Here is an 18,944-nt window from a genome sequence, read left to right as displayed (position 1 = left end):
AGAGACAAATAGTTTGGCATTTGCTTTAGAGTTTTACAAGTATTATATGGTCTATCTAATGGTTAAGTGAAGCTGAGCTTTCTCCAAGGCAGGTCACAAAGCCTAAGTGCATGCGTTCATTAGAGCATATCTGTACATGCACAGCTCAGATGTCCTGTGTGGGCTCAGCATTTCCCAGAACCATACAGCTGATACACTCAGGTAAATCCTTGCTCATTCCGTAACAGGGAAGGCAGCTGCCAAGACAGCACATGCAGACAGCTTTCCTGGGGGCAACTTGAGATTGGGTAGTGATGGTTGTTGGAAAGATAAATTGTTCTGGCATCGAAGGTTTATGAACCATCAATCTTCTTCCAGGGGGTAACAATGGACTTAACTGTGCATGTGCAGGATGCTTATTCTAAGGTGGGGAAAATGGCAAGTAGGAGTCCTGCTTCTGGAACAGTCTGCAATCTGTTCCATAGACACTTTAAATGGTCTTGTGGAGTCTGAAGGACACATTACTACACTGGGTGAAACATTTGGATATTATAAAATATGAAAGGATAATCCTATAAATTTGTCAATTATACTTATTCAGCAATGAAATTTTATGTGGCTGTGAAGAAGTATCTCAGGTCAGACTATAAGTCCTTTTTGAAAATAAGTTAAGTGACTAAACAGTGATTGCCTAGCACTGAAACTGCTTTTTCTTCCACTTTCCTTTCCTCCTTATGTTTTTAGTACACCAGATGAAGAAGAGGAACAGCTAGCTAGGAAGAGAGAGGAACGAAGACTTCAGTCTCTTCAGAGGTAAGTCTTAACAGCTTGATATATAGCTATACACTTCCTGGTGATATAGGGGTATTCTACCCTTCTAAGGAATACACAGAGCAATAAACAAAGAGGCATTATGGAGTTAGGCCTGACAATGTCAGGTTTTTACAAAAAGGGACTTACTGTGAGACTTGGAAATGTGATTAGGAGCCTGTATTTCCATAAATGAGCAGGGAATGAGTATGTTGCTCACTGTGGCAGCCAAGAGCAAACAGGAGGGCTGAGCCTGAAGTCGTGTCTTGTCTCTCTTGGGCTGATGCTTGTCTGTGGCATGGCTTAATGCCTAAGAGAGGCTGGGATTCAGAGGAAAGAACCACTTTTTGGATGCATTTGGTAACCGTTTATTTTTCTTTTAAAATCAGTCTGGGAAAGGTAGAGATAGTGAGATACTTGTTAGAATTTTGCTCAGGAAATGGAAGACTTTGGCTTAGATCTCATTTCCATCCTTTCTATTAAAACTGTACCACAGTGTAGAAAGAAGTGCACGAGTCAGCAGTGATATGGTGCTTTTCAGTGAAAAAAGCATTCCTTCAGATGCAGGTTTTTGTAGCTTTGTTCTCCAGTGACTCTTCATGGCTCGTACATTATTCTTTGGATAAACAATTTTTATATGATACCTAGTACAAGTCCAATGTAGCTTTTGAATCATACTTTCATGGTCTTTATTTTGGAGATTTACAGTGGATTAGCTTCAGCAAGCCAAGAGCAGAGTCCTAACCAAACTAAGGCTAGCCTTGGAGCTGTCATCTGTGGGTTTGGATCCCCATAGACTGACAAGGAAATTGATCCTAGGTTTGCCACGTTTTGGTTATGCTCTCTAAATACTGAGCTGCTGAGTAATAGGTGGGCACCTTCACTGCTGTTTTCTCCTGAACTCAGATTCATTGTTAGTAGGAGCAGGGGCTGCAGGGAGCAAGACATACTTCCAAATAAGACTCCTTGTGGAGCTTTTGAAGACATTAAGTTTTTCTATTACAAATGTGCACGACAAGACAAGGTACGTAGGCAAAAATGCTTGGTTTGTTCAAACATGTTACATTTGTGACTGGTCACAAAAATGGGAGCCAATAGAGTTCTCTTACAGATGTACTTGCTGTTGCTCGTGTCTCTGACAGGAGCTGTGAGAATTGCTTGTCTTAACTCCATGAAAATCTGTTTGCTGACTCTAAACTGCCAGGTTGTATAAGCAAGTACAGCAACTGTTTGCCCTGAACCTGACAATGGTTATAGCTCTGAAGTAGGTGTTGGGATATTAGGAAGCAAAATAGCTTTTGTTGTAATGGGTTAAATTGATGTGTCCTTTAGCTGTGTGCAAAATTCCTAAACTTGGTGTCAATTGAAAGAGTTAGAATAGGATACAATGGGGATGTTTAACAAGAAAGAATTTTTCAGAGCTTGACTTAGTATAAAACTTGAATGGTTAGTTTTGTTCTGTAATTTTAATTTTGTTTTAGAACTATTGAATACTAGCAGTTTAGTGTATTATTTTTTTCTTGTGTGGGTACAGCCTTTCAGATCAGTTGGTAATAGAAGGATGAGCCTGAACTTCATTCTGTGATGCTGTTAGGGAATGGTAAAAACAAAGTAAGAAGGGCATACTGTGCAATTAACGCAAGCTTCAAGGTAATTGCAGCACCTAGTATTTTTTGGCTTTTCAGGCACACAGTAAGTGTCTGCTTTGTAAGTTCCAAATTTGTTTGTGTTAAAATTTGGTTTGTTATGAATACTTAGGAGGTGTCTTTTTGGAATACCTAAATGGCTGCTAGAATGAGGAGTAGGGGTAATGACGCTGGCCCTCTGCTTGTCTTCAAAAGGAAGAAACTAGCTGTCGTTTTGCTTAGAAGGTTGACAGTCACTGGTGGAATGTAGAGTTTGCACTTAAAGTGAGGGGCAGTCAAAATCTGACCTCCAAATTCTCTTCTAAATATACTGAAAGAAAACGGGTATGTTATTGCATGGCTGTAGTCCTTTATTTTACTTCATGTCACCTCTAACATGAAAAATAATTTTAAAATATAGCATCAAGTAGTAAGTATTTTTGGTACACTTGTTTATTTATGGATTTGTGTAATTTATAAACCATGATATATATGTTAGAAGTTGACAAACGCATGAAAAACCACGAGATCTTCTATGAGACAAACTGCCCAGTATAATTTGGTAGTCTGTAATGGTAAGGGAGAACAAGGGGGAGGGGGCAGAAAAAGAAAGGATTGCAGATCACTTGTGAAGAACCAAGTATGGAAAATCATGATGTGAATTGTTAGTATCAGGAAAAATACTTTTTTGGCTTACAGTAGTGGGGGAAACTTGCATGAAGAGCCAAGAATTTTGCTTACAGAAGATGGAATAATAGCAGTAGCCTTAGGAAACAGAGCCAACTCAGGAGACTGTAAAGTGACTTTGGTTGATCATAATGTAAGATGTGAACGATACAGTAAAGCCACCTCTGGATGGCTGATTCAGTGAGTGCCTGTTCAGAACTGTCTCTGGTTCTTCTCAGTTGTTGTGTACCTAAGCTGTATTTGCTTTATTTAGTCATGGGTGATATGATATAATCATGGCTGCCCATCAGAGTTCTGGTGTTTCACCAATATTAATGGTTTTACCCTTCAAACTAAGAATTTTAGACTTTTTTTTTTTTTATAACCTAGGGAGGTATTCTAAATTGTTTCTGAGGTTTAATACTGTTTTGTGGGGTTTTTTGTTTGTCCCTCCCCTCCACCCCATTACTTTTCTTATGCAGATACTTAGTGCTTTTTGTGTTCAGGGCAGATTCAGAGTGACTGCTGAAGTACTGAGACTTCAGTTGAAACTGCAGCAGTGAGTGTCCATTATTTCAGACAGTATGCCAAACAGCAAAGAGCATGCCATTACTACCACCACTTAAAAAAAAAAAAATGGTTTGAGGTCAAAATGTGTTGTGGAAAACTGCACAGAAATAAGGACTGGTTTTATACAGAAGGCTGCTTTAAGTGGAATCTCTCTATTCTCTTCCTGAGATCCCTTGCCTTATATAATGTCTTCCTCTTACCCAAAACAGAAAGCAGGAATCCTGTGGTCAGGTTACCCTTGGTGGGTAAACTTCCCTTCTTTCAGCTCTTTTCAACCTCTCAGTCCTGACTTTGCTCCTCTACATGAATTTCATTTTGTCACCCTGATTCCTCAGTTCCTCCTCCTGCAGTGTGGCCACTTTGCTTTGTTTCCTGTGCTGCCTGGTCTGAATAATGGAAAGGGATATAAGGGAGGTGGGTATCTCGGGGAAGTAGTAGTGGAAGGTTTTGAGTCAGTATCTCTTATTTGCTTTTCTCATCATGCTTTATCTGCATGCTTTCCAGAAGTGCAGTTGCAGGGAAGGAAAAGCCAGTTCAGCCCTTCAGCTCGGTAGGAAGCAGAATAATTGCTTCTGAAGACATACAGGATCTGATTAGCAGTAGGAATTGTTTGGAGGTGGGATGTGCACAGGCCAGATGGGATCTTTGGTGAATTAAGCTGTCAGTGCTTAACAGCTTTCTGCTGAATATGTGCAAATTAGAATTGGACCGACTTGTCTAACTGGGTTGAATTTTGATGGGGCAACAAAGTGTCTTTTTTTGTTAGTCTTTGTTTTGCCAAATTATGTGTCCTTTCCTCAAAATATATAGATCATGGGTCATCCTAATGAAACAATTGTGTAGGAGATTTTTTTTGTTTTTAAACGGAGCAAAATAGATGTTTTCTTTGCAATACAGGAAAATTATCTGAGGAATGATGGAATAATTTGCATTTAAACTTTATTTTTCCCCCTTCACCTTTGCAAAGGGGAACAGAGGAAGGGGAAGAAATTGATTTGTCAGATACTTGGTTTATGTGAATAATTAAAGTTTGGCAATATTAGATACAGTCTGTTTTCAAGACAGTTTTTATGTGTTATGATTAGACAATATAACTAGAGGCATTTGATTTTTATATAGCACAATATTTGAAGTTATTCTCCGCATGGATGCCATGCTCAATTTTAGAAATTATTTGGTTTCACTTGCTGTACTCCTTAAACAAAACGTTAATACTGCTTTTACCTTTTCAAAATTATTATATTGAATTAGGATTCTGAAGCATATTATTCAGAGCTAAATTTTACAATTATGTTTCCTGCTGGAAATCATTAGGGACTCTTCAAATAAATACCTCAGTATGTGTGTACATATATATGGACACATTACTTCTATCTAGAAAAAACACAAGACATATTTGCAAGCATAAAGAAAAATATTGTGTTGACATAATTGATTAGTGAAAAGTTATAAGAATCTTAGACACATAACGTGTATACAGAAAGACAAGATATATAACTAAATGTGATTTTTTTGGTAACTTGTAATTGTGTACTTATTTAAAGTGCTATTGTCTCTTTCACATGTAGTTACCATATTTTGCTTACAGCTCAAAACAGGCTGAATATTCTTATGCCTTTATTTGTTGTAGGAAACATGAAAGAAAACTGAAGCATGATGAAATACGCAAGAAATATGGTAAGTGTTGATATGCAGTATCTAAATTGATTTCTTTTTCTTAACTATTATTAAAATTCACAGTAGAAACAAGCTGCTTTATGAGTAACAGAAGTAATCAAGCCCAGTTTCCTACTGATGTGTCTGTCACCTGAACACCTGATCTCATAATTATGTTCCTGTTCTCTTTCTGCACTGACACTCTCACTGGGCAAGAGACAATGTACTGGGTGGTGTGTTTGCTTGGGATGGGCATTTAAGTATATAAATTAAAATAAGTAGTTCTTTCTGGCTCTTCTGAAGTAAGAGCACTGATTTTGTTGTGTTGTTTTGGTTTTGTTTTTTTGCGTGTGTGTTTTGTTTTGTTTGTTGCTTCTTGTCGTTGTTTTGGTGGGATATGTGTGTCTCTTTTTGTTCCTGAATTTGATAAACAAGTTAGTTGAAATGGGCTAGTAGACTGGCGGTTACTGAAAAAGGGTAGACTACTCTTATAGCAGATAGCAAACTTTTAAAATGAAGTTTGAAAGAGAAGGATGGAGGATGCAGCCTAATGTATGGATTAAAATTGTTCTCTTTTCTTGGTTTTTAAGTTGAGTTGTGGTCCAGTAGGAGAAGCATATCACAACACTAGGACCTGCTGTGTCATATGGGAGGTTCTTATTATCTAGGATTGTCAGTGCTTGCACTTTTGATTTGATTTATTCATAGGGATAATAGTACTGTGTATTCAGAGACAGATATGCTAAAACTGTTCTGCACTTTTTATTATGCAAATTGCACTAATGTCAGAGAAGGTGATTCTAGGGGTCTGAACAGTCACTCAAAACTGTTAATTTTCATCCTCTTGTTACACTGATTGGCAGAGTCTGGGAATGTCTTCATGAATCTGCAGCCTGCCCTTTGGCTGATGCAGCAGTGATACAAACTATCTCTATAGAGAATTCCCTGCCTGGGGAACATTTACAAAAGTGTGCTCCTTCGCTGGAATAGAGGAAAAATTCACTGTGTAGCTTGAGCTGCAAGAGGAAGAGTGTTGTTTAACAAAAATTACTTCTAGATTATACATCAGTCATGAACTTTAGTCCTGTGATATTTTATAGGATAATCAATCTTGTATCCTTACCACAATTCGGTTTCAAGAGGTTGGTTTGAGTGTTGGACAACAGTAGTCCAGAATAAAAAAAATCCAAACAAAAACATAAAACACAACACACATTTTGTTTGTTTCTCTGTAGAAGAGACCTTGGTGGCAATCTCAACAAGTTTGAATTGCTGGGATAGATCTGGTGAAGAACTTAAGAGAATGGCAATGTCTCCATAATAACATGCAGCACTGTACAGATACACATGTAACTTTGCATCTCCTTGAGGCAGCGCAGCTACCAGGAGCGAACAAGGTCCCAAATTCAGTATAGTTGTTGCTGTATGAAAGCACTGTGTTGGGGTTAAGTGATGTTTCAAAAGGCTGTGTTCTTTATGTTCTGCTTGTCAAACTAGTTCAGTCATCTCTGGATGGTCCAACATTTTAGCGAAGACACTTCTCTTTCCTGAGTGCTTAACTTTCAGACCTTTGCAGAGTGCTTTGTTGGATCTTGATGGAGTACTTGAGTTTCCAGAAGAATATAACTGTGATTCTGTGCCTTTGGAATACATACACCAAATTCAACAAGTCTTGCTTATAGCTGTAGTCTGCACATAGTCATGAGAGCTAGTGTCACTTTGCCTTCACTTGAAGCATTTTAGTTTGTCAATTACTTAATTAGGTATAAGTTCATACATTCATTGTGTTAGAAGAAGGCATAGCCTCTTATAAGGGGTCAGGCATATTCAAAGATCATAATTCAACTAGAAAACCTACATTTCAATAGCAAACTTCTATATAAAGTTTAGGTATTGACGTTTTCTTTATTGCATATTCAAAGATTAATTTATATTGTCAGATACATCAATTTGAGACGGGGGTTCTCATAATTCATTTTCATCCTAAAGTAAAACCTATCTCTTACTTGAATAGTTGGCACATACTGGAAGGATGTATATAACTAAGGCAAAATAAAAGAAAATATGTATAAATTCTGAAATTCCCAAATACGATTGCTGATGTTTATATAGTTTACATTCTGGTAACATACAGATAAATGGATCTTCTGTCTTCATTTTTCACTGTATAGTAAATACATATGTTAGCATATTAAACATAATATAATAAAAACCGCTGCAAATAATTGTGGAGACACTAGGTTATTTTACACTTTTAAGCACTACAGAGAGGATTCTCAGTTAAGTAGACATGGGTGAGTGGCAGGATGACAATGACTTTGTTAACCTGACTCTGTAGATTATGATGATCACGCCTGAAATTTCAGTATTTGGTTGGCTTTGAGGGAATGCCTTTTTCCATTTCATCCACCAGCTTTCCTTACCCCATTTAAATGGTAATTACACATTTATAATGCATTGCAGGTGTCACTCTAGCCACAGTCCTTTGGGAGCATTGGAAGCCATAGAGAGCTTTAGCAACCATGAATACACACTTTGAATTGTTTCTTTGTTGCACAATTTGACAGTATTTTTCATTTGCTCACATATATGAATGCAATATGATTACACAAATTATATGTTGACTGTTAGAAAATTTTAAAGTAGAATTCAGAATACTTCTACAGCTTGTATGGTATACAAAGGAACTACAATTTACTTGCTGCTGAATTTGCTGCTATTGTGTGATCAGTAAGAAGCTGCTTTATTATTTATTTATGTCAGGATTTTGTCTGGTATTAGTGCAAGGATTCTATCTCTTCATTTTTACAAAATTACTGCCTTTCATGATTTTGGACTTCCATACCACTTGCTTCAGTTCTGCAAAGGTTTTTATCAGCTATTTTAATGATATGTAATCCTATCTCCTTTATTACGTGAGATGTTGATTTTTATATTCAGTAGTTTGTCACAGTAAAGGTTCCTTCTGTTCAAGATAGAGAATCTATTTTGACCTTCTTTAGTGTTCTGAATGCAAAGTAGGGAAACCTTTTATTGCTATGCACTCAAAGCTCTTTAGTTTGTATGTTAAAGAGTAGAGTTGTTAATCTGAGGGTTAAAAATAAAGAGGAAAAGTGTAATAAGGGGTGAAGACATAGCAACTAGTTCATTTTTTTTTGCAGCATGTACAATGTCTTGTAAGTATTTGACTTTCTAATTCTGTTTTTGGACAGTGCTGATATGTGATGAGAGTCAGATCTCAATGACTGAGAAGCTGCATAGTTAGCATAGTGTATATTATAAATATGCTAGAAAGAGGTATTAATTTCATGCAATTGTTTTGTCATTTCACACGTTAGGAGGCCTCACTACTTCATAAAAGCTAATGAAAGACACTTGACTACTATACCTTTAAAATTTGAGTGTTTCTAAAATACTGCTAAGTAGGTCGAATATTAACCTCAAAATGAAGGTAAATAGAAGTAAGATGTTAGAAATTCTTTTAAGTGTCCTGTGTGTCAATATTCAAGTTCAGCAGTAATATGTAATGGACTTAAGGCAAACAAGACTCCTGAGCTTACAAAAATCTAGCTTCTCTGAACCTGTAAATGTAAATTACAAGTTGTGGAGTTGCTCTCATGTCAAATGGGAAACAGTCAAGAGAGACAACTCATGTCTGGTTCAAGGCAGCACATGAGCTTTAGTTGAACCAGACATGCTATTTAATTAGCACAGACTTGCAGCTCCTCTTGAGTGTCATGGTGAAGAGCAGCTGTGGCAGCTGACAGGAGCTTTTTGTCATGATCCTTTTTTTTATGTCTCTCTAGATTGTTTTTGTCCACTTACTGGAGCCTGATACAACTTGAGTAAGAATTGTTGCAAGTGATGAGCTGCTGTCTCCCTCCTCTCACTTAATATAATCGTATGTTGTACTTAGAATGCTGAGGATAAAAGAAATTTAAGGCCTGGATGCAGATTTGAGAGCAAGGTTTATCAGATATTGTAACCTCTGTGGCTATCTTTATTTGGAAGGAGGGCTTGCCATTTCTCTTGGAGTACTTTCTTTACTGGGAGATGAATTTCTGAAGTTCTGTTTCATTCAGTATTGTGCAATAAAATGGATCAGAACTTTAAGTTACAATATACTGATGTCTGGTGGTAATTATACCTGTTTGTTAGGCATAATCAGTAATATTAAAGCAAGTACTACTGGGAGTGGCGTTTGCAGTAATGAGTAAAAATTATGCATTCACTTGAAAAATGGGGACTAGTTATCTAAAATGGCTTTTGGCTGAGTTTTGGTGGAGGGGCAGATAAGTGTATTTGCTCCTCAGAGAGGTATAGGAAAAGTTTATCAGGAGTCTTATACCATACTGTGATGAATTTGAAATGGGCACTGCTGGATGTAGAACATAATATCCATTGGTTTTCAGCTGTTTAAACTGTAAGAAAAATGTCTGGAGTTTTATAGTGCTACTTTCTGAGCTATGAAGTGTAAAGTCTGTGTCATGAATGAAACACAAGAAAGACATAATAAGCGTTTGTCAGACTGTATAGAGAGAAATATGCAACCTAAGGTAATTTTGTCAGGGAATCTGATCCACCTCCTGCCAATTTGTGGAGAATTTTTTGAAGTTTGGTGCTTTGGTTTCTAAGTGGAACTTAATGAGCGCAGGGAGTTTAACATTTTTATTACAATTGACATTGCATAATTTCTAGTGCTGTTGTTTTTCTGTAAATGTTGTGTTAGATGCATTTTTTATTTGGAAGGGCTGAAATCTGCAAGTCCTGCAAAAATTTTGAAAATTGGACTACTCAGTTGTCTTTTGGGTAACAAAATGTGTAAGGATCCATAGATTCTAGCTGCCAAAGTATTGAAGTGTCTGGAGGAAGGAGGAATTGGTGGTTTTCTGCAAATAAAATACGTGTTTCTCCTCTATATTTGGGTTGGGATTACATTAATGCAGGACTGTTACCTGAAAGTGCTTAATAGTAGGCCAAGGGTAAGAGCTCTTTATTCTGTAGTAGCTTACTTCTCAGCTAGATTAGACCTAACAGATATTACAGTTTTTGTTTAAATGCATGGAAGGTAAGATTAAAATTTGAGAATAACTGCTTTCTAAAAGTTTAAAAAATATACAAATTTCAAGAACTCAAAATATTGTAGATAATTCTTGACAATGCTGTCATTAACCATATTCTTATTGCACAAATGCTTAAAAGCTTATTTTTTTAAAGCAATTACAGAAAGGGGTAGTAATTTGATGCAAGGTTCTACACCAGGTAAATAGACTGTATTTCATGTTACCTGGCTGAAACTTTATAAATGTGACTGGCTTGCCCATAAATAAGGGCCGTTATGTATGAGGGCTGGTTTTGATTTTAACTTTTTACAAAATTACTGCTTGTAATCTTGTCAATTTCAGTAATTATGGGATTTTTTTTCTTATTTATTCCTTAATATTTGCTGTTTCTTATCAGGCAGTTGCAGTTACTGATACAATAATCAGCACTAAGCAGTTGTGCTTCTTGATTGACATCTTAAAATTATGTGGCAGTTTGAAAGAAGTGCGACTACTGCAGCAAGGTAGACAAAAGTACAGTCTGCTTTCAGTGCCATCAGCTTTTAGCTTTCTGGCAGAACAGTGAGTGTTCGATATCTGTGTGCAGGTGCATGTGGAACAGAGGTGTGTGGTATGAGGAGGTCTGAGGGGAGTTCTTACAAGGTTTGAATGGGCAGTGTAATCTTTCTCTTCCACTGTTGTGAAGCTGAACATGTGAATGGAGGTTGTCTGGCTTAGCTGTCTTCTCTCTCTGTGTCCTAAACAAATGAGCTAGAGAAGAGTTCAGGCTTGCCAGACATCAGTATAAAAATCTTGGTAGAAAAGAGAGCGGTAATGTTTCTGTTCTTTCACAACAAAAGATCAAGCTATAGACTCTCATGGGACTCCTTTATTTCCAGCATGCACTTCTGCCTAGCCCAAATCTGGTGTGTGGTTTGCAGTCTCTTTGAAATAATTGCTATATGGAACAGCGATTGCTCAACCAGCCCTTACAGAAGATGTTATGCACATCCAAACACTTGGTGTAATTGGATGGCTTTGCAATGTGTTCTGTGACAGTATTCTGGTAAAAATAATTGGGAAACTTCATAATGGAAACATACTGCAGCCTGGGTTAAGTGATGCTCTTGTTCTGGTCCTCAGAGATTTTAGTACATGTAGAAGTGATCTTCATTTGCTCTTGGAGATTGTCTTGCTGCAGAAATGCTGTGAGTGACTGAATGTGACAGATGATTCTGAATAATCAAAGTAGAACGAAATCAAAATAGCAGCATCTTATATTTTAAAAGGATGATGATTTTATAGTAACTTGAATTTATAAACGGACCAGTCTGAATCTGTTCTTCTGAGCCATCTCTGTGCTTAGATTCTTGTAGATTTGACTCTCTTGTAAATGCATTTTGTAGGGTATACCTCACAAATGAGAATGCTTTTTCCATAAGAATTTTTCATAGAGAAATGCTCTCTGTGAAATAATGAAATACCTATTCATGATAACAGTCTGAGAAATAAGAGTACTTGAGAACACTTTCAAATTATTATTATGCTTGAGTGTTTGAGTAATAGAGGAACTATTGCAAGACAAGAATTGCCTTTTGGTTCTGTTATTTGGAGTATCTATTAAAGTAAGGTCAATAATTCAAGGTTTTTATATAATACTGGTGAGAAAATGATAAATGCAGTCCTGTTTTCTTTTGCAGGTCTTCTCCAGGATTCTGATAATCCATACAGCAGATTTGAGAATGAATAAAGCTGAGCACCTTCCACTAGAGCTGTAGCTCCAGAATACAGAAAGATTGTTTTCATTTGTTTTTGGGCTCTTTTCTGCAAAGGTTTTTGTTTTCCTGGTTGTAAAACTAGGGGTAGATAAAGACTTCATGAAATATATATTTCTATCATCTACGTATATACAAGTAATTTTTTTATAAATGCTTTTGGTTGTTGAAACGGTTTCTGTATTTTATGGTGACATTTAATTGTGAAATAGTATCTTTCCTATCTTGAAACTGTGTTTCTTTACTTGATGTAGATGACTTGTAGTTGCAATCATGTGTTTGAATTCGGTCTTAACTGAGTAAGAAATCTTAAAGTTTTTTCCTTGCTTTATATTTGTTTGATTAAAAATAAAAGGCAACAGGGAAGCACAGCTTCACACAGCAGAAATAGCTGATGTTGATACTGATGAGAAAATACACCAGGCCCATTCTTATGTACTACCATAGTAAGAACTGGGTGGAGTTTTAGCCCCTCTGGAAAAAGAACTTCAAGAATTTAATGTCTGAGGGTTGAGAGGAGCGTACTTGTCTTTGAATAATGCAACTCAGTTGTGGAAATGTTAAGGTGTACTTTGAATGTATCACTGATGTGAGAAAGAAATTACTTCTGTTTGCATATTGGAAGAAGGTCATTCTTGAAGTAAATGTAGGTTTGTGTGCCTACATTTAAGAAGAAGCATCAGCTTGTGTGAACACTTTCTTCTGGTAAGCTTAATGTATAATTAACAAAAAAAAGATCCTTCAGTTTACCAGGGTTGACCCTGGCCAGCAGCTCAGCACCACCCAGCTGTTCCCTCCCTCCCTGCAGTGGGATAGGGGGCAGAATGGGAACAGCAAAAGTGAGAACTCTTGGGTGTGGGGATCAAGACAGTTTAATAAGTGAAGAAAAAGACGGTAGGGGGAAAAAGTGATGCATAGGCAGTGGCCACGCCCCCAGGAGCAGACCTCTGCCCACCCTCTTCCCAGTTTTTGTTGCTGAGCATGATGTTGCATGGCCTGGAGTATCCCTTTGGTCCATTCTGGCAAGCTGTCCCAACTGTGTCCCCTCCCGGCATCTTGCCCACCCCTGGCCTACTTGCTGAAGTGGGTGGAGTGGGGAGAGATGAAACCTTGAGGCTGTGCAAGCACTGCAGCAAGAGCCAAAGCAGGGGTATGTTACCAGCACTGTTCTAGACACAAAGCCAAAGCGAAGCACCATTTGGGCTGCTGTGAAGAGAGTTACCTCCATCTCATCCAACCCCAGTACAGTAAGAAAGCAGTATTTTTTTTTAACTTTTGATTGTTCTTTTGGTATTTCTATAATGTGATTTATTTCCTCTCTCTTTCCATAGCAGCATTTTTACTAGCTTACCAGTATGATGCAACAAGCAAAGAGCTCTTCCTGGTAGTCTAATGCAAGTACCCATTTATTCTGTACAGTTTAAATAACTTCCATTGCTGTATATTATCCAGTAAACCAATGTATAATATTGAAGATGTGTTATTTTTATCAATGTTCCTAAAATAAACACTTTAATTTGGTTCTGTTGTTCTGTATACTTTTAGATTAACTTGGTTTAAAAGAAGTGATCAGTTATGAGTTTGCGAGAAGGGAAAGGATGCATTTTTGCTTTTGCTGTTTTTCTGACAGAAGAATAACATCTTAACAGCACATAGGTGTGGTGGGAGTTAAATCTTGCCTGTGGGTGATGAGGTGGATTGCCATTCCTTACAGAGCCAAAGAACCTGCCTCTGCTTTGGCTTTAGTAACTCAGTGCTGATTTTGGACAGTGTTCACTTCCATTCTTTCACTGGATATACCTCTGTGAACAGTTTGTGTACCTCTGTATGCAGTTCTCAGGAGTTTATATAAAAATGTTTCCCAGTTCCTGAATCCGTACTGCAACTACTGTTAATGGACTGATGGTCCAGTTTTCCTTTTTTCCCCTCATTCTTTCTTAACTCCTATTCAGCACTTTATTAGTAGGCACTGATTTTATATATATATATATGTTTCTTCATCTGTCAGCTCCTGTCAAGTCTGAAGTATTATTCAGATGGCTGTCTCTGAAGAATGATGATCTGTGATAAGAGTGAGTTGATAGTGTGGAAATAAAACATGCTGATGGTTTTCCCTGGAGGTAACTTTGGCAAAAATGAAGTTCTGTCTGCTGTCTCACAACCCAAGGAGTGACATTCCTGACTTAATAGAAAAACATTTTTCTTCAACACCTGTTACAGTATGTGAAGGGCTGTCATGTATTCTAACAAAAGGGGGAGGAGGGACAACCTTTTTTACAAGTTCAACAATAGTGAAGTATTGAATAAAATATTTTGAGAATACAGAATGGGTGCTGCATTGCTGCAGAATAGTTGTGTTACATCTAAAGAGAAGGTTGAGTGGTTCTGTGCAATCTTACACACTGTGTTAGCTTGGCATTACCAAGGTACAGTTGTGGGCAAAATTATCTTTACCTAACTTACCATATACTAGACCTTAACTTTGTAGTGTGAGCTATAATTTATACAAAATGTCAAGATGGACCTCTAATATTCTATAATTTTACTTACACAGTTAGAGAAGGCTGTTAATTTGACTATCATGGACAGCAGCCTTAAAGCTTAATACAAAATCCAAAAATCCCCAAACAATCCCCAGACTTTTTAGATTACTTAACCCTTTTTCACTGTGTTCATTGGAGCAATTAATTGGATGGAAAATATCCTTATTTCAGTATATTAATTGCAGCTTTCTCTGCTTTCCTGTGTGTCAGTATCTCTTACTTTTACAGAAATACTGGATTTGGCTTATAAATAGAAAGGTTGCTAGTTTTTGTATTTCAGTGTAGCCACAAGTAATTGGGAAAACAACTGTAGTAAGAGTTAACATGGTATCTTTGGTTCTCAGGTGTGTGAACAAAGGCATTTAGCATTTTCAGTATAAGCTTCCCCTCCTTCATGCTTTTTCAACAGATAGAAGGGATGCAATATATAAACAAAACTGAAGTAGGAAAATGGTGTAACCTAAGCCTGAGAGCCATAATACCTCTGTTAATAATCTGTTTTTCTCAGACTTCCCTTTCATTCACACTCTATTCTCTCTTCCCTCTGTCTTTACACTTTCTGTTTTAGTGGGATTTGCTTGTTAATTTTAGTAGTGAAGGTTTTGCTATCTGAAAAGAAAAACAATCTCAGAAGTGAGAAACTTAAAATGTGTGTTTATCTTCCAACAGAACTTCCAGTACTGAAACCTCAGTGGGTCAGTTTTAAGAGCAATGTTGCTGAGTGTAATTTATGTGTGTAAAGAGAATTTTAATAGATTGAAGCATGCTGTTTTACCTTAATACAGGAACATATTTGTTGCCACTTCTGAAATACTGGATTTGATTATGAGTCCATTAAGTTGTTTACACCATGGTCTGCTTTATTGTTATTTGATTAAGTAGACATTTTGAAAAACAGTCAATTTTCTGGTGTTTTTTTTTTTTTTTTTCTTACAGTATCTTTGTTTCAGACTCCCATACATAGTTTTCATCATCTATCCTTTCAAAGAATCAGTATACCAAACTGCAATTCCTTAGATGAGGAAGAAATCTTTTACAATGAGGTGGTAAAACACTGGCCCAGGTTGCCCAGAGAGGTGGTAGGTGCCCCATCCCTGGAGACATTCAAGGCCAGGCTGGATGGGGCTCTGAGCAACCTGATCTAGTTGAAGATGTCCCTGCTCATTGCAGGGGGTTGGACTAGATGAGCTTCGAAGGTCCCTTCCAACCCAAACTATGTATGATTACACCACTTATGTGCCTGAAGGGTGGCTCTGACTTGGCAGTGCCCCCAGCTGAACCTGCAGTTCTTGAGATTTTTTTTTTTTGTTGGCCCAGTAAGAAGTGGGATAGAGTCAGCCATTATGCTGTTCTTTTCCCTCTTCTGAGTGTCAGGGGCTGAACAGGGACAGAATGAAGAGGAAAAAGGATACTCAGAGGGGAGATGATGGGGAGATAATCAGGGTGGGAGTTGGGAGGTCAGTAGCCTGGGGAGATGGTAAAGTTGGCAGCAATTGCACGTCCTTGTTACGTATCTCTGGTTATATGTGAGTTCAAGAGCATTTGTCCTTAAGAACGCACTTTAGTTATCAAAAAAAACAGTTTCTGCTTTCTTTTCTGATGCTGAGTTCATACAAAAGATACTAAATATCAGAGAAGAGAAGAGAACAAAATTATTTGTTCCATTCTGCCTCTTTGCTGCTTTGTTAAGCCGTGGTGAAGTGGTGAAGGCACAATGTGCAAGCAGTGAATGAGCCAAACCATCCATGAGCAGGAAAAGTTGTGAAGGGAGGCAAAAGGGAATAGGTAGTGGGGAGATGATAGAGCAGTGGTCAAAAAAAGGTGTTTCCTTTTGCACATCTGATGAGCTTTGCTTTTGTATTATGTCCTGTCATTTAAAATAGAAATTGAAATACACAGTTTATATTGCAATATTGAGTATTCCCAGGTTGATTCACTTACTGTATCAATAACCAGGCTTACTGTTTATAGGAAGGCTGGCTGAAAATTGCAAACTTTCCTGACCAATCTGACAGTTTCCAAATAAACTATTTAGTGGTGTCTTAGCTGAGCTTCCATAAAGTGGGAAGGGTGGAAGTTAAGTCTAGACCTAGAGAAATTGCTAGTGGATTTCAGCAGCTTAACAAGTTTATCAGTCTTCTGATTGAATGTCTCTACCATCAGTATATATTATTAATCAAATGTTGGAGTGGCTTTTCTTGTGCTGATATAGCAATTGCTTCTCAACGAGGAAAAGTAATAGAGGGCAGAGCTTTTGAGCTGTCACTTTGAGTCAAGTGCTTGTGTGGCAGATAAATGGGTAACAGCAAAGTCACTTTGAGAACCATGTAAGCTTGAATCTGTTTGTGTATTAACATGATGAAGTAAGATGCAGGATGAAGATAAAGTTATTTGCAGTTGGTCCACAAACATGTTTGGTTTTGTTTTTTAACTTTGACCTTCAGTCCAATCTGTGCAAGGAGCTGTCAAGTAGCAACGTAGCAAAAAGGATTAGGAAATTTTTAATTACTCCAAGTTGAGGTGGATTTTCACAGCACTGTTTCTGTCACAGTTTCTAAGCTAACTATGTCTCTGACCTGCATCTCAAGGACAACCTTTCTTATACCACTACTTGTCACCTGGCTTGAAATAGAATCAGGCACTTGGTGTTCTCAGACCAGCCCTAGTTACTTATTTCCGGTGCATCAGTTCAGGAATCTCTCACACACACTGCTCTTGTCCTCAAAGACAATGTCCTTCTAGCTCCCATTACTTCCTTTCATTACTACTTTTTCCTTCATATGAACTTGGCATTTCCTATAACCGGATGACCTCTCAAGTCCTCAACTGTGGCAGAACAAGGTTTGCAACTTTTCAAGATGCAGTGTTAATTTCCAAGGTAACGATTTTACCTATTGCATTGCAGAAGTACCAAAGTTTTTCTTTAATGCTCAGGCTTCTTCCTGTATATTCTTGAAATACCACTAATCTACATCACCACAGAGTGAATTCAGATCAGTTAAGCACTGGACAAATGAGATTGGTGTGGAAAAGAGCTCCCATGGCATCTGCAAAGGGAAATCCTGTCTTCCTGACCTCCTGGAGTTCTAGGAAGGTGCTGGTGAACACACAGGTAAAATCAGTCTATTGAGTATGATACAGCTGGATTTTCAAAAAACCTTTGACAATACTGCACACCAGAGGTTACTGAAGAATTGTTTTCTTCCAGTACTTAAAAGGGGCCTATAAGAAAGGTGGGGACACACTTTTAGGCAGGGCCTGTTGTGCTAGGACAAGGGGTGATGGTTTTAAACTAAAGGAGGGGAGATTAAGGTTAGACATGAGGAAGAAATTTTTTTACAAGGGTGGTAAAATAGTGGCCCAAGTTGCCGAGGGAGGTGGTAGATGCCCCATCCCTGGAGACGTTTAAGGCCAGGCTGGACGGGACTCTGAGCAACCTGATCTAGTTGAAGATGTCCCTGCTCATGGTAGGGGGGCTGGACTGGATGAGCTTTGAAGGTCCCTTCCTTCCCGCACAAGGTATTCTGTGATTCTAGGAACAAACTTTATCTGAAAGCTTGTTAAAGGATAGAGAGCAAATAATTTTTCAGAACGGTGATGAATGAGCTGTAGGGTATTCCAAGGATAGGCGCTAGGCCTCGTCTTAGCATTGTGCTGACCAAGAGAAGGGGGTCCACAGTGAGATCTCCAAGTTTGCTGATGATAATGCAGGACCAGTTGTGAGGAAGACTGTGCAAGAGCTTACGAAACTGAGTAGGTGAGCAGATGAACCTCAGCATAGAAAAATGTAAAGTAATGTAGCAGAGGAAAAATACTATGCGTGTGTGATGCAGCTCAGGAAAAAGATCGGAGAGTCATTGCTCATAATTGTCTGAAATCATATGGCAGTCAAAAAAACCCTAACAGAATACTGTGTGTCAGGAAGGGGATGAAGGGGTGTCAGTTTGCTGCTACATTAAACCTTTTGCTTCATGAGGACACCCTAAAGGGCTGGAGCTTTTCAAACTGGAGGGAGATGAGCGAAGTTTATAGAAATCAAGGTAGTGGGTAAGGCGAGTATAGAACTATAATCCCACATTACCAGCACTAGAACACACTCAATGAAACTAGTCAGAGATGAGTTTGAAATAGATAAAGTGCTTCTGGAGCTAGCTGCTGTGGGGCTAAAGAGACAGACAATGCCTGAAAGTTCAAAGATGAATGATACAAACTCCTAGACAGCTAGTCATCTTCGCAGGCTCTATGACATTGTTAATAAAATTGAGGCTCAGGAATGGT

At 38.0% G+C, this 18,944-nt stretch overlaps 1 protein-coding gene across 1 annotated transcript in view; it reads left to right on the top strand.

Moving 5' to 3' along the window:
- PTTG1IP2 (PTTG1IP family member 2) overlaps window positions 1-13,643 on the top strand; it is a 28,726-nt gene extending 15,083 nt beyond the window's left edge. Inside the window, exons 5-7 of the mRNA XM_082046656.1 lie at window positions 724-792; window positions 5,281-5,327; window positions 12,049-13,643. Coding sequence (XP_081902782.1) covers window positions 724-792; window positions 5,281-5,327; window positions 12,049-12,098 — 166 coding nt within the window. The 3' untranslated portion in view covers window positions 12,099-13,643. The remainder of the gene's footprint in view (window positions 1-723; window positions 793-5,280; window positions 5,328-12,048) is intronic.
- Window positions 13,644-18,944: the final 5,301 nt, after the last annotated feature.

The sequence above is a fragment of the Streptopelia decaocto genome (genome assembly GCF_964273445.1).
Source record: "Streptopelia decaocto genome assembly, chromosome: 2".
Taxonomy (NCBI): domain Eukaryota; kingdom Metazoa; phylum Chordata; class Aves; order Columbiformes; family Columbidae; genus Streptopelia; species Streptopelia decaocto.
This window is presented reverse-complemented; position numbering and strand designations above follow the sequence as displayed.